Here is a 23730-nt window from a genome sequence, read left to right as displayed (position 1 = left end):
ACAGTAAAAGACACCTCTGACAGCATCTTTATGCATTATTTGTTTGCCTTTGGCATGTGTCTTGTGCCTACAATCATAAGCTACCTGTGAAAAGTTTCTGAAGAGCATCAGTTGTTAACAGTACATGAAAGCAATCTTCAAGAGCTTAAATATTTAGATTTTAGTTCAAATTTTAAGTTGTTTTTTAGATCAATCAAGACCAGAAGCCAGGATTTTGTTAAAGCAGTTGATGGAATAATATCTGCCACTTGAAGTTCTGTGGAAAACAATCACATACACACCAGGGCTCTTAACAGCTCTTGACAAAGTTTTGAGGAAATGAAGTAGCAGATGTAGCCAAGTCCTATGAAAAAGCCCTCTTTGCTCCATTCACCATTTTTGCTTTAGTACAATATTTTCTCAATTTCCCCAATAGTTGTTCTGGCCTATCGGCCAGATGTTTGTGGCATATTAGCACTATTAGCAAGACCAGTGTCTCTGCAGATAAAGACTTGCAACTAATAGTAACTAGAGCTAAGTAACTAATGAGACAGGCATCCTTACTGCTGATATTCTATATTTCTCTCTGGGTTGAAGAAACCAGATTTTTGATTTATTTCCAAGGTGCCTGCTTCCTAAATATTCAACATTATTTCAGTCTCTTTAAACATCAGAAAGAAAATAGGAAAGAATACCTAAGTACCAGTAAGTGAAAATGAATACTGAGTTGATGGTAGCCCAGGCTTTCCTCTATTTTTAAAATACTGACACATTCATAGGACCACTCAGTTAAGTTCACATTCCTCTTACAGAACTTCAAACTTAGCTTAAAAGGTACTTATGCCCTCCTGCAGACCACTCAATTTAAATCACCATTTGGAACTGCTTAACTGTCTACTGGCTTTAGATTTAGATACCTCAGTTCAGCAAGAAGATAGTGCCTTTCAGAAGACAAAGGGCCCACCAGCTTACGTTATAAGCATATGTTCTAAGCTATTTGCAGAAGCCTCTGTTTCTTCTGCTGTCTTGCACAGGCCTTCTTGCATCAGGCAAGAAGGCAATACAACATATGTTAATTCCTCAGTACATTGCATGAAAACTAGAAAAAAGTTACAGGCTTAATGTAGCTACTTAACCTCTCACCATAATTCCCTTCCATTTCTGTTACATTAGGCAGAAGTAATACACTGTTCTGCTAAATTTGGCAGTAGCCTGAAGACTGTACTAGCATCAGTTCTTTGTATTGGTCAGTTATGTTTTAAGTCAACATTATTTTCCTGAGTTTGCATGCTGTTTCTTGATCCCCTTAATCATGCAGGTGCCCTAGTTCTGCTATTTATTTCACTAGCCTCAGAAAAAGTTTAAGAAACTTCTCTTCAGATAGAGAAACAGCAAAAATAAAAGCAGTTTTTGTTATTTAAGATGTAGCATGAGCAACTGGTTTATCTGTTGGCATCAAATAAAGTGGCTTGCCTGGAACTATTAAGCAAGAATTGTATGCAAGTAGGGACAGAACTGAAACAGTAATTAAATTAAAACATTGACTTAAAATCTGAAAAAGAATCCAGGAATCTATGGTGCTTTAGTTGCCTACTGCAAGTTATCAATACAATTAACATACTTTTATCAGCACAGGACTAAAATGGGAAAGTGCTGAATAACTCCATAACCACAGAAAACACAGACTGCATTAAATTAGGCAGCAAAAGTGCACATAGCCCAGAGAACGCTGACTGAAGAGATTAGAGACCACAACTAAGAATAATATTCTATAGCTTTCTAGCAGCCTACAATAAAATACAAACCCATTCTCCATGTTTCTCAGCAATCCTCTTGCCTTCAGTTAAGGAAATATATTTCCAATATTTCCTCCTTAAGTGCCAAATTTCTATATGACTAGAAAACTGCATAGATAATATGACACACTGCACAGGAGTGTCCCTGCACTGAGAGGACAATGTAGTATCAGAAGGGAACTATATAAAACAATTAAAGAATACAGTAAGGTGTAGCTATTAAGCTGATACAGTCATTTTCAATATCTGTGACAGCAGAAAGCAAATATTGCTAGAACAGCTTATTCTGTCATTTATAGACAGGCTACACTAACTAATTAGTTGTTCATGCTCAATTACTGACACAAAGAAACAGCAGGCAAGTCAGGTGTACAAACTGTCCTTTTTGTGCTCAGTTAAATGCTATTAAAAAGACTGGACACTTGCAGCAGACTGTCAGGTTCTGTACAAGTTAGGTATTACTTAACTACTTTAGGCACACAAGGAAGCAATAAAGAAAGATTAATTTCAAGGTTGCTCCATAAAAACATTTTAAGATGTTGTAGTTCATGATCTATACAGGCAATGCATCATAACCAGTTCAAAAAGAAGTTACCTATATAAAGGGAAGATTTGTGTTTTGGGACACTGTCATCAATAAAAGCTGTCCCCAAAGTATATAGTGGAGTTCCTCCAACTCCCAGCAACAGCTGGGCCAGGATAAAGACATACAGGTAGCTGGAAAGTGAAGACTCTGTGCTGGCATTGCAAGTCAAGTTAGCAGAGTTTGTTCCTGGAATTTGACATGCATCTGAAAGACAGAAACAACAAGACTTTAAAATTCAGTTATCCAACTCATCACATTCCAACTAAGGAAAAATGTGCTGAAAGCTAACTACACACACAGTGCCAATGTTGCTAGGCTCCCATTTTAATCTTCAGCCCTACTATTGATCTTCTATATGACAGGGCCCTGACCTTCTATGAGATAATATCCCCTTATTGAAATATTATCATGGCTTGGTTTTTGTTTCCTTACTAAGCACAGAAAGATATATGAAATAATCATATTAAAACACCTTGGATTGCTGAAAGCATTACTGACCAAATGTATACAAAAACTGTCAGATGGTTACACAACAGTTATTTAATGAATATTTCTAGATAACAGATGCTCTATCTTGTTCTTGTACCTTATAATGATTTTGAGGAACACAATCTCCATTCTTAAACAAAGGAAGTACATTAGTAGCCTGAAGGACAGGAGGAAAGTTGGACTGTTGAAAAAGAAAGTGCAGCTTTCAGAGTCCCAGGCAAAAATTCCTTCTCTCTCATATCCTGTTTTGAGAAAAGTGTTTCCCTATTAAGAACAATAACAAAACAAAAAAAAAAAACCCTAGCTCTCACAGAGCATGCTGTTATATCTCCAGAATGAGAAGCTAATGTAAAGTCTCTGCACTTGTTTATAAATAAAAACAGGAAGCAGAGGTGGAACAGGTTAAGGTTGTGCCTACTCCTGTTATGTTTGGAACTATGAGGAGGGAAGTGAAAGGAGGAAGTGAAGACAGGGAATCTGCTTTCCCTTCTCCTTCCTCCAGGTATCACTGCACTTTTAGCGCAGTCCCAAGAGACAGGACCAAAAGGAAACCAAAAGTTCCCAAACTTCTCCACAGAAGAGTGTACAACCCTGAGAAAGAAAATAAACCCATCAGTTTGGTGGGAACAATCCCTATTGAGCAATTACATGAAAACCACTTTCAGTATCAGATAGATTAGATTCACTACTTTACCACAAAACTACTACTTTTTTTTTCAGCTCCTTTTGCTTAAGTAAAAGGTGTTCTCAAATGTAAACAAAGGGCAAGCTTGCCCATGCTTTGGGCTCACAGGACACAAGGAAGAGCTTAGCATACAGCAGGTATTTAAACAGAAGTCTACACTGAAATTACCAGAAACACATCCATAGATTTTTATTATGCCCTTCTCTGGAAGCAACAGCAGAGCACCATAGCGGAAGTGTCATGCAGTACACAATAGGTGATTCAGTGCTATTGTACAGCAACTAGCAACAGGGAGAGATGGGAATACCTCACTCACTTCAAGAGGAGTCAGTAGCATTTTCCTTCCTTTCCACTTAGGAACAATTTGCATTTTAACACTACACTGTGGTCACATTGGGGACATTTTATTATGAATCACTACTCAAATTATTAGAGCATATTTTCCATTTAACGTTATATCCATTTTCTTTAGCAATATTCCTCTCTTCCGCAGGAAATGATTATAAATCTTACACCAGGTTAACTTAAAATGCTGTGCATACAAATAATATGAAGTTTGACTGTAAAAAGACACCATGTCACACAATACTAGTTATTCATTCAATAGCACTGACTGTATAGAATATATCTGCAGTTATATTATTATTCAACAGTTATTAGGCAAATCTAAATCTGCATTTAGCTGATAGTATTTGTGTACTACACTAAAACAATCTTTTTCATTAAAATATCCACATCAGAAAACCAGTAATACACAGAGCAATGATGTTAATGATGCCCTGAATGATGTTAAAAAAAGATATAGCTTAGTTTGAGATCTACATATTGTAATGGCAAATCAAATTCTAGAGTTAAAGAACCCCCAACCCCAATGTTTCTGCTCAAGTCAATCTGATGATTTAAAAAAACTGTATCATTACATTACTAATTGATTATAGCCTCTCTCCATCAGTCTTCCCACTCTTCAATTTAGATGCCCTAGAATAATTATCCTGACATTCTGAGAAGAGAGAAAGTTATCACACTAGTCTATTTTCAGAACCACATAATCAGATCTCCAACTACAAAAAGAAGAGAATCACCAACACACACTTTGAGGTTTTAATACAGTTATAATCCTGTTATTTGCATTACCTAACACTTCTTTTTAAAAAAAACTCAATAAATATATATGCATTTGTAGAGTGGAATCATATACCATATAGTCCATTTCAAGAAATATATTTTAGAAGCAAAGAGGATAAGGTACCAGTGAAACTGAGATTAGTTTAAGCCAGCATCAGTCAAAACTGCCATCAAATGATAGTTTACTCTCTTGACCTCAGCCATTAATGTCACTCCCCTTCTTGTGCCAGCCCAAGGTTTTGAACAGTTAAGCAGACTGGCAAAGTGACCCAGGTTAAATTTAACCCAGATTAGTTCCACAAGCCTGTTTGCTGCAGTCATAAGAACTGTGGAGAGAGGGCATTGGCTTTCACATGATCACAAAAGCCTAAATTCAGATAAACCAAGCTATGGGAGAAGTTTGTAGCTTGCTTACCATCTTTTTATTGCCTTTTCTCCATGAACAACTTCTCCTTTCTCAAAGCTAGACTTATATTTTGAAGAGCAGAAAAACTACTTGTATGGCAACACCACCCAATGGAATAAATCATTACAAGCCTTCTTTCATGTTTTAATCTTGACATACCCACCTGAATCCAAGTTATGTAAAGGCTAAAATGTTTCCAAAGATCTAATGCAACATCCAAGCCAAGGTGTAACCAACTTTAGCAATAACATTAGTTAGAAGTAAGGCAGATTAAGAGTAGCTTTAACTGCATTAAACCTACAGCCAGTGGGATTTGGGGGGGAGGGGAAGAAAGGGTTGTGAGGAACAAGAAACTAAGAACAGCTCAGTTTCTATTCCCTTTTAGACATAAAGATTTGTCTGCCCTGTAAGTCTTGAATGGGAAGGTCTCTTTGAAAGACTTCAGTGAGCATAATGAACAAAGACTAAGAATTCTTAGTTTCTAAAGGTAGATGTTCTGTAGTAGTGGAACATCTAAACGGAGCAGAGAAATACACCAAGGGGAGTAGAGAACAGCAGCACTATGAATTATCTGACTAGTTAGAAAGTCTCTTCAGAGAGCAAAACCAACAGGAAGCACACAGACCGCTGGTGCAAGACAAAACAGTCAAATTAGAGGCTTACATCATACCTTCCCACTCCCAACCTTTTAAAGAACTGCTCATGTACCACCATTAATACCCAAATGCCACAGTTAAATTTAATTGTCCTCAATACCTTCTAGGAAAGAGGGGGAGGATTCAATTATTGCCCTTCTTAGAAGGACTCTTAGACATTGAATGACTTCCACATAGCCAGTTTTCAGAACAGAGAACTGAAGGTGCTCAAGCCATTCTTCCTTTCCTCAAAGGACACAACATGCATTTCAGCTCAAATGGCTAAGGCTGATTACTAACATACATACATGTGTATATAAAGACATCAACAGTTGACTATCCTCTCAATAAAGTTGTGTCAAGTGAAGATCTACATTTTGCATTTGTTCAAATGGTCATCTTGTACAAATTGAAACATGTTTCAATAAGATTTGATATGGAAATTTAAGAGTACATTGCTTATGACATCACTCCTATTGCAGTTTTTACAGTCCTCTGTATTACCCTCTAAAAAAAAATCAAATACAGAATGGTTTTATTACAGAACCCACTAGATGGAGCTCCTGTTTAGACTATAAATACTAGAGCCAGCTCAGAGGCTGAACACCCCAAGTAACTGAAACAAGTCATAGTAACAAACAGCAAATTACATCTAAGTTACATTTGAGTCTGAAGTCTTTTAGAGAATTTAGACAAGACATAAGTGCTTGCTGTGGCTAAAACTACTTGTAAACTGGTAGTTCATTGGTCAGCTACTTTGGCTAGCTACTCTGCTAGAAAGAGTAATCCATTTCTACAGAGTATTATAATGATAGTCTGTCCCGTGAATAATTTTGTAGGGTACCATGCATATAGGCTCAAAAGCAGACCTTAAGGTATAAGATTAAGTTCTAGGATGACTGTAAGCCTTATACTGGAGGCTAGATGTATTTTGCAATCCAAACTAGGTTTGATTCACCTGGAAGCTATATTAAATATTGCTCTGAACTACCCTTCAGAGTTGTGCTTCAAGTGAAACTCACTGTATTAATTACATATTTATTCATATTGTGAACAGCTGAACAAAAATAACCAAGTAACCAACTAGAAACCATTCAAAAATGGACAAGGTGGTGGGCTTTGGTATAAAGCACCAAGCAGATCTTTATAAAAATAGGATTGATGAATTAAGTTGCTATTCGGAATAAAAAGTTCACTCCAAACACATAAGAAACTTGGTAAATCACTACTCACCCAAATAAATGAGCAGCAAGGTTTTTTTGATGCAGTGCTATTACACTCTACAGCTAAGTGCATAGGTAGGATGCTCCACAAACATCAGAGCTAGCTATACCATATATTCTATAAAATCACATACTGTGGTTGACTTCACTGTTAAAAGGGTGCTGTTGCACAGCACTAGATCTACATTGGGTCTGCATTGGTCCATAGATTCCCTGCATCAGCAAGGGCATGTTGCAGACATTTTTCTTTGACAGTGTTCATTTTCAGTCACCTTAAGTCCTTACACCTGTTCACCACACAATCACAGAATGAGTATCTGAATTACACTAGTCAGAACTACAACATCAGGAATTCAGTCAGCTTATAGTACCACGGAGAAGAAAGCATGAGTTCCATTTAAAACTTTCCACAGCTTTTGTATTTCAAGAGTCTACATGGACCATAAGCCCTAATAAGATATTAAATCCTACAGCATCTTTAATGGCAGAGGCATTGCAAGTATTGATGAAAAGGGAACAGATTCTTTGAGATCTTCCTCCTGCCATCAGTTTTGCTTGATATCAGTTGCAGTAGTTGCCTATCTCCCTCCAAACATCCTCACACTGTCAGCTTCTTGTTTCTACACAAAGAAAATTACAAACATGGATTAAATCTTTCTATAGATTCAGTTCAGCTTCCCTTCCACAGTAGTTTTACTCAAACACTTTCTGGTCAGCTGAGATGTTATTACATTTAGAGTCAGATACAGTTTATGTACCTACCCCTTCCCCAAAACCATCTACTTAAACTAAGTTTCAGTAAAAAGCTCTACAACTACCTTTCCTGCATCTTTCTCAGGTATTCAAGAGAATAGTGGAATATGGCCTCATGCACCACGTACCTGGCTGTGCCAGGGATATAACGCGTGTTTTTCTTGTTCATGTAAGACAGCATAAATCTGACTACAGGTTGTTGTGGCAGAATTGCATTATAATCCAATTAGAAAAAAACTCATTTTGCTACCATAACAAAGTTCAGTAAAACATGTTGATTATGTATGTGGGCACATGAATTCAGCACGTTAATGCAAGTGACCTGATGTTTGTCAAAACACCTTACTCCCACCAGCTAAAGAGACATTAGAATTGTTCAAAACTATTATAAATAAATACTTTCAATCAGCTTTGGTGTAACTAGATGCTTATTAAAGTCAACTCTTTCCATTGCTTCTGCGAAGTCAGGATCAGGCAACTATCAAAAAACCCTACACAGGAAGAACATGACATGCCAACCAAAGAATCAGTTCTGTTGACTGAAGGGCTTTGTGTAGACTTCTTTACCTACAGGCCAACAAGATGTGAGAATTTTCACTGTGTTGGAGGTGGGAAACATCATGTTGAAACTAGTATTGTAGAGTAATAGGACTGCAATACAGTCAGGAGCAAGTAAGCTTTTGCTTCTCTGCTGTGGGTTAACAAGTAAGCACCTGCTCACAGCTTCCAAACACTGAAGACCTTTTCTGGCCTTGTTCAGTTAAAAGTACAATTAACTTCTGCCTCAGATCTTCATTTATTGGATGGGGAGCAATAGCTTATTTAACTAATAGTCCATGTCTGGACAACACATTGAAGTGTATGATGTGATTAGTACTTGAAATAATTTATTTGCAAGTCATCAACAATTGAAAGACTGAGAACCTTCCAGACTGCTTAATAGCTACTGATTGTTTTAGTGATCACTCTAATATGCTTAGTCACTGAAGGCATAAACCTGCCTAAGCATTGCAATAATTAACATGATCCTGAAAGATAAAGCCATTCTACTTTTGAGATATCTGGATGTGCACTTAGAGGTGTGCCACTAAATAGAAATGCAAGTATTTGGCATCAAGCACACTCCACTTAGCAAAGCCTTGTTTTATGAGGAGAGATAGGTAAGATCTTTTGGTTTCCTCTTTAAAACTAGTGGGTTTCTTTGAACTAATCAACATTTTAGAGGAACTTGGCGAAACTTTAGCGAATTACTCAACGTGCCTTTGAAGTAGACAATAGTCCTAAACACAAGAGAACTACAGTGCACATTAGCCTTTCAACAAAAAGCCACAGTAATTTAGCAACTTTCCTTGAACATTTATTCTACATCATCGACCTCACCTGCATTCATATTCACAAAAGAAATGCCAGATCATTTTTCACTCAAAGTGAATTTTGACTGCATTCATCATTGCAAGCCAAAAGGCATTTCTCTTAAATATTTCTCACGAACAAGAGCTGATATTGACAATAAGGTCTCTTCTGGAAAGGAGTTCAGCATGAAGGGAGAGATCTCTTGATCTTACAGATTTCACAGAATCATCTGATTTCAATGTTAGAGATACCATCCCATTTTTAGGACTGATAAATATTAACTATGTTGTACCAAATTAACAGGGTTGCACCAAGTGCTACAAAGAATTTTTTGGTTTGTTTTCAAAAAAACCCCAAACAAGCTTACCTTCAAGTTTAGATCCATAGTGATATTTTCCACTACCGAAGTGTGGTAAGGAAAATATAAGTGAGCCCAATCCTAGCATAAATGCTGAGAATGCAAGCCACCGTGGTTTGTGCCCTCTTTCTCCAAAGAAAGATACAAACAGCGACAATATACAAAAAGCAATGTCATAGCTTGCAGAGATCAGGCCAGTGAGGGAACTGTTCAACTCGTAACGCTTCTCAATTGTAGAAATACTGATGTTAATCAGGCCGTTTACCACAATACCTAAAAGAGGGGAAAAAAAAATAGTCAAGGCAAGCACTTAATTTGATAAAGATGCAAGAGTAAACTTACCATTGTGTGATGGAAGGGTTAAAATGAATATACTTAAAGTGATATATTTTAAGGTATTTATTAGCTTTAAAATCCAGGTATATAGTGGATTGATACAGTGTCAACTTAAACCAGCCACACTGCACAGGATCTATTCAATTCTGTTCTCTCCTGCAGACACTAAACATTTAACAATCAAGTATTAATCTAGCAAAATATCATGCCACAAACTCTGTTAATGTATTATTAAGGTTCCAGATTCTGTCTGAAGCAGAGAAATTTCTAATAGTGCATTACAGTGTCATAAGATACTACGTAAGTTAACAGGAAGTTAGTCAAGACTACTACTACAGTAAACATGAGAATGCAAGCTGAACTGAAGCAAATTACTTAACAAGACGTGGCTTTCAAATAGTTATTGTTAACAAAGTCATTCTTCCCTCCCCCCTTAATACCCATCAAGAAAGGACGATACAAGAAGGCTTTTAAACAGGTATGCTTCCCTGTAATAGCAAAAAGCATAAAGCTATTTAAAAATACACTTTTGAACTCTTTATCAGAGCAACTGAGGTGATTAACTGGTGAGAGTTTGTACTGAATTTCAAAATCCTCCGATGCAGATGCATCAGACAAGACCTGGAAGAGGCCTGTACAAGCTGCTCTACTTGGGCAGAATCAAAAATGAACATCAAAAGAGCCCAAAGCAGGCATCAGTTGGCTAGTCTTCAGTGTATACTTACACACACTGACCATTTTCACAAGTGTCAGATATTGACTTGTATCTCATCGTGAGACAACTTGTATTTCATAGTGAGATAAATTTAGTAAGATTGAGAAAACCAATATCTACACAACTCTGAATTCAGTAGAAAGACACCTAAGAAAGATGTAGAATTTTGATATAAAGCTATACATTCCACATAAGAGAAAGCGATCCCTTTAAAGACAATTTTTTTTAATTGGTGCTATCGTACTATTATTACAGGAATATTTTAATACTTATTCTTCCCTTGTTTTCTTGTTTAGTAATTCACCTCCATCAGTTCAACTACTCATGAAGTCTCAGTGATAAGTTTGCTTCCTTCAGAAGACATTTTATTTTCTTACTTATCAGGTATAATTAAAACTGCCACACATTTATCCTGTAGGACAGACATGTCAAATAGGGACGCAAGTATGGGGACATCTGTATATGTATGAGGACATCAGTCTATAACACCATAGGTGGAAAGCTACCCAGTCTCTCTCATGACACAGGCCTTTCAGTTATCCTTCCCATCGCTAAAATTCAGAGGAAATTCTATACCATCAAGCCAGGAAAGACAGCACAGAAGGACAGGTGACTAGAGACAGCAATGGATTAAAGTTACTTTTCAACCAGAATTGCACTGTGCAGACGTGAAACTACACAAGGCTGAACTTCAACAGATCTGCTTAGAGCATTCTACAAATTAGAAATATTGTTCCAAATCTGATCAACCAGCTATTTTCTTTTCATCAGAGTAATCCCCACCATGAATAAACACTTCAGCTTTCCAGAAGGAAGTAGCTCCTGGTGTGTTCATTTCCTAAACCCCTACCATACCCTTTTATTTAGGATGACATTTTCGCCTGTCTGTTAGTCTGACCACCACATTTAAGTTCACATGTGACTAATAAAAGCATTCAGATGTTTCCATTGCCAACATTTAAAGTAAAAGAAAGTTGCCAAAAGTATAAAGGAGCAGTGGCCAGAGAACAATATTGGCATGAAGGAATGAACAAACAACTTTCCCATTTGCACAACACTTCAAACATTCACTAAGGCCTCAGAACATTTATATGAAGTAGGTGAGCTACTCAGCAAGTTGATTACAGAATTAAGACACTGCCTTTGGCCTGTAGTTTTTTGTCACCTTTAATTTACATCCCCAAAGCCATAAAACCTTGCAGTTCAATTTGATCAGATAACTAGATTTCATTTGTAAATATTTAAGTGTGATGAGTGGCAGGACAATTTCTCAAGCATCATCATCATCTAGTAGACAGTCACTAGAGTTCCTTCAGGAAAGATGGAACCTGGCTGATCTTAACACTATACCATCCAAAAAACAAATCCTACAAGGACATCTCAACACTTAATTATCTTCCAGCTAGTCTCATCCAATACATTAATGTCCTGCCACATATGTTAGAAAGCCTAAAATCCAGACTAAACTTCACTTTCTCTAATACATTAAAGAACATGAGTTTTTTTCTTCATCTATTTAATAGAAAAGGTTTTGAGTGTGGGTTTTGTTTGTTTTTTTTTAAAGCATGGTGGCTCTTGAACAGTGGTTTGCAGACACTCAGCCAGAAAACCACCAATAAAGAGCCCTTCTCATAACCAGTCTAACCCGGCTATAGAACATTAGTGTTATTCAGAATTTTCAGCCAAAATATTTTCTTCAACACTCAATTCATTTACAAACATATTGCCAAAACAACTTGATAAGTTATCTCAAAACCAGGTTTTCCAGAGTTTTGTTTAATATAAGTATTACTGACATGAGGAATAAGCAGCCCTTCTTGTACTCAAAATATTGAGATAACTTTTTACCTTGTTTGCTACTATAGCTAGAAACTGCAGCATACCAAATTATCATATTACAAGATGCAATCATACATTTATGCAACTCAAATGCCATAAAGAATCAGGTATTAGTCATGTAACCATGTTCTACACAAAGAAGTGTTTTCTATTCTAGAAATACAGGTTTCACCTGTACTTGAAACAGACAGAAATGAAGAGTTAAGTTTCACTTCGAACCTTCTGAGTAGGTGAAATATTGGGAAGTTAGCTGCTAATGACAGCAATAGCTTCTTTCATAGAGCAGTTGGACAGTAACCTAATGAATGCATTCTTTTAGTTAGACGGCTATGTATGCGTATATATATTTATATAGATAAAATCCACATACATGTACCAGCTCACTGGAAATACCAACCTACTGTACTCATTCAGGATTTAAAGTGTCTAGCATACATATGCCAACTTACAGGCATTAATCCATGTTAAGAATTACTTTATGGTTCCTCAGTGCATCAGAAATACTTTCACAGAGGTACAATAGCACTCTGGAAAAATCATGTAGACATATTTTATCTTCTTCAGTGATATTTCTGACTTGGAGGGTGAATGAAATACATGAAGCCAAAACTAGAGTAAAGCAGTATATAACCTAACAACACACAAAACATAACTTGATTTTGAAGTTATTTTAACTCTGAAACAGCAAGGTCTAGGTATTTTTGCAAAGTTTCACATATGACACCAAGTTTCTTGTGTGCAAGCCACTCTTTTCCCTCACTTTCCAAGAAGAGGAACAATTTGAGTCTTTAGTGCCAAATTTCCTTTATGATTTAACCCAAAGAAAGATTCAGGGAATCCAGCTAATGCATCAAGGCAGCCACAAGGTCTGCAACAGCCACATAAGCTTTCAAAAAAGTCTCAGATTTCCTTACATTAAGGCCCTAAATCTGAATTAGATTAGATACACAAACCTCTGGCACACATCTATGCTTAGGTAACAGAACCAAGACCCAGATGAGCTGCATAGGAAACACCCATAGCACACTATTGAGACAAAGATTCTTATGATACAAAATGTTTTTATGATTGGGAACCTGTCCATAGTATCATTAAGAGACAAAATTTAAGTGATACTAAAAATCATTACTCAACCAAGTAGACAATCAGCACAAACTGGATTTTAACAAATATTGCTATAGCAAGTTTATAAGTGTTGGAAATACTCAAGAATCTTTGTCTAGTGCGACATAACCCAAGACCTTCCACTTTCAAACTCATGACATTTTGTTTCCCTATCCCTATTCCTAAGCTAGGAAATATAAGTGCATGATCTAAAGACTTCTAGAACTCAGTTGTCATTGAATTCAGTTATGTATGAAAGTCTTCCACCTCTGCCTTTTTCCTATGTTAGAGAAAATAAATTTGAGCTACTGCAAGGTAATTGCAACAGCAGTCACCTCCTGTTCCTACCAGCTATAACGTAGTCTTTCAGATACATGCAAGGAACAACAGCTTCTACCCCAAAACTGTAGACACTTTTTAAAAAAACAAAACAAAACATGTGTACTAATAGAGGCTCAGATTCTAAACAGATTGAACTCAGAGTTTGAGTAAACACACATTAGAGACCCCGATTCTTTTAAGGATTTTCTAAGCAACAGCAGCAGTATTCAGATCCTTCTGGATTTTAAGAAGGACTTCCAACTCAGTTCTCAAGAACATCCCAGTTACCTCAATTTGGTGGCAGGCAGAAATTCAGCCACCCATCTCCTGTGTCTTAGACATAGGCTACTTGTTATTTTAGCACAGAATCTTTTTCTGTATTTTCTCCCTCTCCACAGCAGTCTCATTCCTTCTTTATGCGGAACAAGGATGAGCTTCAAAGCCTCACCATTCTTCAGGAAACACAGCTTTCTTTTCTAGCTAATCCAATAAAGTTGAAGGGCTCTGAACATTAATCAACTAGCTCTCTGTTTGAAGGATGAGAATCTAAGTAACCTTTAGACACCTCAAGTTCATACACTTAATACACTAATGCAACCCCTTCCTCCTCCCACTATTATTATTTTCTAAACCTATGGCTAGCCAAGGCCCTAAGGTATCTAGTTACAGGAGACAAAAACAGGAATAAGAATATCTGAAGCTGAACAACAAAAATTAAGAGCAAACTAAGCTTACATTCCCCCCCCCCCCAATTACTGCTTCAACTTACTGCTTAGTCTGAACTCAGCAGACAATTTTGCAGTTAAATATTAGAAGGATGGTTGCACTGGGATCCATAGAACAAAATCAACAAACCCAGAAATTTCTAAAAGCCAACTTAATTACCTCAAGTCTCACCCAACTGTGCCAAGGTACCTTTTTACTTGGAATGCAGATAACAGGGTACATGCTAGGTTCTCTATAGTTTTGTCTATGAGTTTATATCATACATGCTTTATTCTCTGGCTCATATGTTTCAACCTATGAAACATACATGGGACATTATCAAGGGAAGCAGCATAGACAAGGGTATGAAACGCATAGTGCTGATAGAATCATGGACATATCAGAGTTCAAAAAGGTAGGAAGGGAAAGAAAAGAGAAAAGAACAAAGGAGGACTGTGCAGAGACTAACGCTGTGTGAACTTCCTTATCTAGGGCGCCAGAGTTTTTGCCTCCCCTGGTGCAGTCGCTAACCGCACTTCGCAGCGACAGCACCTGCCGGCTCGCAGGCTCCCGGCCCACCCGACCCGCTGCTGCTCAGCCCTGCTCCTCTCCTCCGCGGCCTTGCCCGGCCCGGCGCCCCTGCCCCGCGAGGGGAGAGCCGTCCCCTGCGGCAGCCCCCGCCCGGCCGGGGGGCACCGCTCGGGGCGAGGAGGGGTTACCTTGGAAGATGGCCAGGAGGCTGTAGGCAGCCAGGTAGCCCTCGGGGTTGTTGCAGAGCTGCAGAGCCTTAGGGGCGCAGCGGCCCCACCCGCAGGGCCCCTCCTCGGGCCCCGGCGGCGGAGGAGGCGGCAGCGGCGGCGCAGGGGAGGCCGCGGCACCTGCCCCGCTCGCCCCGCGCTGGCGGCCGAGGTCGGGGCTGGGGGGCTCAAACACCGGGTTCTCGATGCCGCCACCCTTCATGGCGCGACGAGGCCGCTGTCCGGCACCGGCCAGAAGCAGCGCGGGCCGCAGCGCTTTAAATCCCGGCCGGGCGGGCCGCCCTGACGGGGCAGGTGGCGGCACCTCCCTCCTCCTCCCCGCCGAGGCCGGCGGCCCCGCCCGGGGCTGGCGCGGTCGGTGCCCCGCGGCCGCCCCCTGCCGCCCGCCGGCCCGCGACCGCCCCCAGCGGCGGGGCTGGGCCGGGCCGGGCCGTGCCGGGGCCGCGGGGCCGCCACACGCTCGCCAAGGGAAGGGGTCCATCACGCCGGTCGCAGCGCGACGTTAACCACGGTCATGAACAGCGCTGGAGAGCTCGGCCCGGAGTGCGGCTGGGCTTGGGTTCAGTTTTGTTTCCAGTTCACGGGTCAGGATCAAGTTCTTCTTTAAACTTCCAGTTTGTGACTTCGGGAAGCGTGTCGGTGGTTTGAGATGCGGAACAACGCGCTCTGGGCAGGGGAGGCTGCGGAGGAGCCGCCTGTGCTCCCAGCGTGATGGCTGATGGAGAGCTGCAGCGGCTGAAGGTCACTGGGGAGACGTGACCGACAGACACCCAGCAGCAGACGCAAAAAAGGCACAGCAATTTTGTCTAACAAAACTTGCTTTGGAAAGTGCCTGAAAAACAAGTGCCTGAAAAAAAGTCCCCATGAACGGATTTTCCCTGAAAGCAAACACTTCAAAATATTCTTTATAACTCTTGGAAAAAGTGAAATTGATGTTATTCCAGATAGCGGACTTTCCCACATTAGGCAAGTAAGTTGGCACAAGAGCCCCTTGGATGTGGAAACACATCTCTAACCAAAAAAACCCCAGATATCTGCAAATGTCATCCCTAGCAAATATTATTTCTCTGCCGTACCACAGAAAGTTTCCACCCTCGGGAGCTTCCAGTCATTGAAAAAGTTATTCTGTTGCAGGCATCAACCCTGAGAGTTTGTCAAGTGTACAAGGAAGTACCAAGTTTGTTTTCATATACTCTGTTTTCTACAGTCTACACAAAAACAACAGGGAAGTAGTTCAGGGATCGATTAATCATCACCACTCGTGTTAATCTTAGGGCAGTACAAATTTGCCCAGGAGAGTGCTTCCCTTTTCAAAAGTCCAAAACATTTTAGACACAAATGAAATCAAACTGAAACAGCAGATGTCAGCAACAACTTTGGTTAAGTTTTACGATGAAAGCCAGCGCATCCTTCTGAATTCCCAACCGTGATTTCTTCGTTGGTGTCGCAGCTCTTCAGAGTGGAGCAGAGATTTTCAAGTATTCACTCGCAGCACAGAAACTGCAGCCGAGAAAGCAGAAGAAAAAACCAATCACAACCCCCAAGAGATGACCAAAAGCCTTCTGCGAAAGGAGAAATACACATATATGTGTGCGTATGAAGGGGTGCCGAACGAGACTCTGCTTGCGCGGCGGCTGCTTGAGGAAGGTGGGTGGGGTGGAACGTCGGGGCCGCGGGATTCCGTGGCAGTTCGGGCCACCTCATCCTGCTGCCTCCCGCGCCCGCCACCAGTGCCCACCTTCCCCAACCGGCAGCGCCCGGGCAGCTAAATGTTCCTCTGCTCACCCCCCCAGACCCTGGGATTAGCTTGCTGTTAGTTCAGGCAAATAGGCTGGACCGTTTTTTCCTCCTCTTGCAGCAAGCTGACTGTCAATATCTATCCATGCTGATAGCCTCTTCGGAGGTCTGAGGATGTGCCTGAACCAGCTGGCACACTAATCTGTTGCAGCAATAACATGTTAGTAAGATCTCCTTTTGCCTGGTTGGGCTTTTTTAATTTTTATTGTATATTAATTAGAGGAAAGAAAAAAATTAAGTAGAACATCATTTGAGATAATATTCTGATCTTCACTGGAGTGAGTACATGCTAAAGTAGTAAGAAAAAAAACCCACTAAATTACCAAATAGTTATAAAAATAATGAATAATAAAATCCTCATTCGATCTGTCAGGTCAAAGTTAAGAGTGTTATAAAATGGGACTGGTCAGTTTAAGAAAGTTGGGCTTCTTGTAATCTTCAGCTGGTTGTCCCCTTCCCAGCTGATGGTTTTCATTTTATCATCGCAGCAAGGTACTAGAAGGGAAGGGAAAAAGAGGAGTGGAGCTTGCTATAAAAAATAGTGTGTTCAGCTAAGTCAACAAAGTTTATAAGAATGGCAGAGCTCAGAGGGTTGTGATCAGCAGTGCAGTCTAGTTGGAGGCCTGTAGCTAGCGGTGTCCCCCAGGGGTCAGTACTGGGTCCAGTCTTGTTCAACTTCTTCATCAATGACCTGGATGAAGGCACAGAGTGCTCCCTCAGCAAGTTTGCTGACGATACAAAACTGGGAGGAGTGGCTGATACGCCAGAGGGCTGTGCTGCCATTCAGAGGGACCTGGACAGGCTGGAGAGGTGGGCAGAGAGGAACCTCATGAAGTTCAACAAAGGCAAGTGCAGGGTCCTGCACCTAGGGAGGAATAACCCCACGCACCAGTACAGGTTGGGGGTTGACCTGCTGGAAAGCAGCTCTGCGGAGAAGGACCTGGGAGTGCTGGTGGACACCAAGTTGACCATGAGCCAGCAATATGTGGCCAAGGCGGCCAATGGTATCCTGGGGTGCATCAGGAAGAATGTTGCCAGCAGGTCAAGGGAGGTGATTCTCCCCCTCTACTCAGCCCTGCTGAGGCCACATCTGGAGTACTGCGTCCAGTTCTGGGCTCCCCAGTACAAGAGGGATGTGGCACTACTGGAGCAAGTCCAGCAAAGGGCTACTAAGATGATTAGGGGACTGGAGCATCTCTCTTATGAGGAAAGGCTGAGAGAGCTGGGCCTGTTTAGCCTGGAGAAGAGAAGGCTGAGAGGAGATCTTATCAATGTGTACAAGTATCTGAAGGGAGGGTGTCAAGAGGATGGGACTAGACTCTTTTCAGTGGTGCCCAGCGACAGGACACGAGGCAACGGGCACAAACTGAAACACAGATGCTTCCATCTGAACATGAGGAAATACTTTTTTCACTGTGAGGGTGACAGAGCCCTGGAACAGGTTGCCCAGAGAGGTTGTGGAGTCTCCTTCTCTGGAGATATTCAAAACGCGCCTGGATGCAATCCTGTGCAATGCGCTCTAGGTGACCCTGCTTGAGCAGGGGGGTTGGACTAGATGATCTCCAGAGGTCCCTTCCAGCCTCAGCGATTCTGTGATTCTGTGTGATTCTGTGAAATTTGGGGAGGGGTAATATTGTGGTGTCTGGACTAGGCCTAGTCTGAATGATCTGGAGAACTAAATAGGAATAAACTCTGCAGAAGGATTTAGACCGTGCTAGTAGAGTGGAGGGCTTTAAAACAGATTTCCAGAGAAAGACAGAGGGATAGGGAGATACAGAAAAGGAAATAAAAAAAGATGGATATTTGCACAAGTTATATTGTCTGAGTGATCCTGTTGTTCCTCAACAAGTGATTATAGAGAAATTCAGTAGATCTAACCAATTTAAATAAACTGCTTTAATATGAGGCATTATTTAAAACTATTAAAGAAGTTTAAATTCCTGACATTCAAGACTGGATATACAACCCACCTGAAAATGGCAATGCACAACTGCTTTCTAGGGAGGTATCTAGAGTATGGAAATAAAATGTTGGCATGGTAATAGACTGCAAGGTGCATAATCTGTTGCACTAGAGGGGGTTACTACTGGAAAAGGCAAATGTGCTGCTACAGTGTGTATATTGCCATTCTAGCTAATGGAGACTCACCAAAGCTGCTCTACAAGGTGTTATCTGCAATACGCTCTACTGCTTGGATCTTCAGCTTTCCAGAAATCACGTTTAAATGAGAAAAGGTGCAGAAAGATTACTAGAAAAATTTATTTTCCAATAGGAAATTAAAAGAAACAGGCTTGCTTAGTCTAGCAAAGTGAAGGCTGAAAGGAATACAGTTGCTTTCCATGAAATTATGAACTACCGTAAGGAAAAGGAGAACCGAGGCAACAGAAAATTTTAGCACAAATGAGCAAACTGATCATATTTAATTTTTTCCTAGAAGTCAGAAGGTTTTTAATGTTCAAAGGAGTGAAGTTCTGGAACAACTTTCTAATGCATCTAGTGAATTCTAGAACTCTTTAGATGGAGCTTGGTCAATTTATGAATAAAATAACGAGACTAGAATTATTTCTCTAGGAGGTCTTTTCTGATCCAAAGTTTCTGTGAGATGCGAATGGAAAAGTACTAACATGCTAGGAGAAAACTGATGGTTAACTTGGAAGAATACTGTAAAAGTGATACTGGAGTACCTTGCAGAGCTGCAAACAAGTATTTTAAAGAAGGAATTTGCTAAATTTATGGAAGGATTATAATCTGTAAAATCTCCCTTCTTACCTCAAGGTCTTGTATTTGATACTTTATGATTACTGCAGTCTCAGAAAGTCCTGGGAATTCTCCTGTTAGAATGATTGATCAAACATAAACACACCATAGTATCGCTAGATATGATTTGTGGAATTGTTTAAGAAAATAAGAGTGCATTTTAAAAAGTGTGAGAGCTGGCATTCCCAGAACTGGGAAAATGGTTATGTGTTACATCAGATAAGGCAAAAGATGCATATTTAAAAGATTTATTCACTTTCAAAAAAAATGCAAACTAAACAGAGAATTATTTTTGAGCATCTCAAAATCAGAAAGCATGTCAATGGTTGGTAGATAATGTTAACTGTCAGTAATAAGGGTGCAATTAAGAATAAGGACAGGTAGAGAAATTAAAAAAAAAAAAAAGCTATATTGTGTTAGCCTTTATTATGAAGAATTCAGGGGCTAAGGAGAGGAGGGGAAAACTTACCTGTCAAAAAACCTGCCAGGCTGAGTGAGTATACACTGTAACATTCCCCTCTCCCTTAAAAGCCAAGTGGTGCACAGACCCACTCTCACCTTGTATAAAGATTACCTGCCAGGAACATGGCACTGTATTTTGTCAATTCAATAGTCCCACTGCATCTACCAGCTATAAAATAAGATATGGACTAGATTACACTGGATTTTTACAAGATATTTTCCAAACAGCTTTTCAGTGTTTGCTGAGTGTTTGAGATGTCAAATTCTTCCACAACTTTATCTCTGGTACTTTGGCATTCTGAATAATTTTCTTCTCCCCTCTGGATAATCTTATCTCTGCTATGGTAGCTCTGTCCACATCATTTTCAGTATTTAGTCTAGGCTGGAATTCACCCAAAGAAAATTGTCAAAAACAGTGCTTCCTTTTTTAATGAAAAATTTTCCTTTGCTTCTGCTTTTCCTCCTGTCCCCGCTCAGTGAAGAGAAACTTGGGATCACTCTAATACTTCTGATACAAGAATCAGGTCATGACTTTTTTTTTCTATTTTACAGTATTTAAAAATCAGTTACCACCTCTTCCAAATATATTTCCCCTGTTTTGAAGGGGCATGTAGATTGGGGTATGTTAGTAGGCAGAGAGTCATAATAGAGTAGAAATTAGCCTGACTACTTGGCTTGCAGTACCAAGAATTTAATACAGCGGTTATCCTTTTTCTTGACTGTCTCCATTGTTTCATATTTTTAGTAAAGTCTTAATTCCATTTAAGTCCCTGATTATGTGTTTGTTATGGAAACAATGTCAAATCAGCATTTTGATTGTTTGAGTACAGTTTTCTATTTATGCAAAAATAATCCTTTTTTGTTTCTTCTTGAATGCATTTATTCTTTTGAAAGTGAACAAAAATGTACAGCTGTGTACTCTTCTGCTGTGGGATCTGAACAAGCTCAAGGTATCTCTAAATTACATTGCATATCTCAGCAGAGTCATGTGCTGCTGCCAACACAGCATTAACCTGGCAGAGCTGGCAGATTGTTTGGAATCTTATAGCTGTATTCATTAAGGTAACGTAGGCCTTAATCTGTCCTACATCTAATTCTGATTTCAGTGTTGGCCCAAAGCATCATCATTAAACTTTTCCCTGTTTAGAATATATGGCAAAGGGGAACTTTTCCCAAATGGTTATTCTTAAGACCTTATCAGTGGATCCTCTATTCTTGCTTCTCTGCCCTTTTCATCTCTGTGAAGAACAACAACATATCCTGTAACAATGTACATTTAAGTATACACATCAACCTTTACAGGTATGTTTACGTAGTTAGTGGTCATAAAATAGGTTATACTGGTATCCTAAAAATGAATTCCTATCTTTATTCTCACACCATATTTAGTGAGAGCACTAACAAAATTTGTTAGACTTCCTTATGAATGTGCCTCAATGTGAAAACTCAGGGCATCTACCGTTTATCTCCAGGTTGTAATCTTTTACTTTCAACCAGACCTTGCTTGTTTTCTGTGAGCTTCTTCATGTTCTCTATGACCTATAAATATATTCAGTGCAAATGTGACAAAATCCCTTACCATAGTTATTGATTTTTCACATAATGAGTTCCACCAACTGTTTTCTGGTCTTGGAATGTAATGAGTAGCTAAACAGAGAAGAATTATTTAATTTCTTTTCAGAAGCACTAGTTTCAGTGTTTCCCAGAACTGTGCAGTCTCTTCTGTTTTGTTTCTGCCTAGTTCCTAGTTTGAACAAGAACAAATGAAATTTGATCAGCCTCATGACCTCTAGTGGCAGGCAGTTAGTAATGATTTAGATGATTTATGATGTAAAGTCACTCTCAGTTCTGCATATACAGAGCAGGAACAGGTAAATCCACAAACTTTCTCTCTTAAAATAGTAGTCTTAGCTTGGTAGCAACTGCTTTTGAGTAGCATTGCTTTTTTAACAATTAATTTAATCCATCAATAATGTTGATATTTCAGGTGAAAATGAACACTATCTCAGTGTTCAATGAGCTTCACTGGCATCATCCTCAGATCTTTATTACAGAAAATATTTCAGCAGCAGAAAAACATGTCTTTTCTAGATGTTATGGTACAATTCTCTTGTGTTACAGTTTTAATTACCATAAATGTTGCCTCTTTACTAACAGAGAACATTGCTATGTATATGCCTCCAGAAAATAATTCTATCAAGTCTCTCTTCATTTTAGCTTTAAAAAAAAATCCCTAAAAGAAACATGTATAGAAAGATACTTTCTAGTATCTTACAGAAAACTGAAAAAATTGTTCCAATCAATAACAAAAGCTGTAAAGTTTGCATAGTTAAACTGCAAAAATAGGTAACCAAGTCATATTATTCTTGGATTTGGGCAGTCCCATTGCAACACTTGAAGTCTTATATCTTAAAAGTTGGCAGCAGAGAAGACTGAATTTTCTCAAGAATCTCAAATCTTTTTCTCAGCAAATGAGGTTTCCAGTTTTAGAAAGTCAACTGTGTTTTGGGAAACAGATCAAAACAACAGGACATCCTGTACAATTCAAGGTATCAAGATTATACGATAGTTTCTGTAGCAGTTCCGTAAGATATAGCCATAGAGTACAAGAACAATAGTGAGAATCAGCAAAATATTTCTGTTTAGATAGCTGGTTATTAAAGGAAAATAAATTCAGATAAAATTACAAAGCTGGAATTTATTGCTATAATGTTAGTAAGTTTCTTAAAATAAATTACTTCTGATTCCAACTAAAACTGCATTCACAGATCAAATGCCTCACTGAACTCTGTTAGCTTTTTTGAGTAATTTTTACCACCAATTGTAATAAAGTGGAAATTACACAACTCTGACCACATTTTTATTGATGCCACTTAACTTGTCTGGGGTTTTTGAAGAATTTTCCCAACTTCTAAATATATATAAATCTTCTGTATAAGTTGCTTAAGTCTGACTTCATTCACTATTATCCTCCCAGCCAGAAAGAACGTTACTAGTAATGGTTGTTGTACAGTTTGTCTTATTAGTGTGCTTAGTCATGGCAATTACATGTGTGAAATATAAAAGCTGGCAAGTCTTAATATGTATATTACAGAATGGAAAAGTTGTATGTTAAAATTATGAGGTTGTTAAAATCACTGGAGTATCTCTATCAAAATAATAATCTGTTAACCAATTAAGCTTTAATAAGTTGTTGTGTACTGTTATACAAGGATCTACAAACGAAACTTTTTGGTGATGTTGGCCTTTTATATTTCTCTTAACCTAGAAAAACAACAAAATACTGATATCAACTTTAAAAAGCTCCTGTAAAAATTAAATGCTGTAATTACAAAAAAAAAAAAAGAAAAAAAATGAAAACAAACTTTTTTTAAACACTGGAGTTTAAAATATTTTAGCTGAAAATTAATGAAGTTTCCGGCTCCAACAGCCCTTTGAACATCATGTTGATGAAGTAGATTTAATTTACAGGGTATTTAAAATAGCTGTCAGAAAAAAAAAAAATGCTTCATATGCACTTACCAAAATGCTTAATTAAGCCACAACAG

At 39.1% G+C, this 23730-nt stretch overlaps 1 protein-coding gene across 1 annotated transcript in view; it reads right to left on the bottom strand.

The window, feature by feature from the left end:
- Nucleotides 1-15368, bottom strand: part of SLCO4C1 (solute carrier organic anion transporter family member 4C1) — a 32371-nt gene extending 17003 nt beyond the window's left edge. The window contains exons 1-3 of the mRNA XM_067315850.1: nt 15128-15368; nt 9398-9661; nt 2371-2565 (exon numbers count right to left, since the gene is read on the bottom strand). Coding sequence (XP_067171951.1) covers nt 2371-2565; nt 9398-9661; nt 15128-15368 — 700 coding nt within the window. The remainder of the gene's footprint in view (nt 1-2370; nt 2566-9397; nt 9662-15127) is intronic.
- Between the last annotated feature and the right edge of the window lie 8362 nt (nt 15369-23730).

The sequence above is a fragment of the Apteryx mantelli genome, chromosome Z (assembly GCF_036417845.1).
Source record: "Apteryx mantelli isolate bAptMan1 chromosome Z, bAptMan1.hap1, whole genome shotgun sequence".
NCBI lineage: Eukaryota > Metazoa > Chordata > Aves > Apterygiformes > Apterygidae > Apteryx > Apteryx mantelli.
The sequence above is the reverse complement of the archived record's forward strand: the minus strand, read 5'-3'. Positions and strand labels throughout refer to the sequence as shown.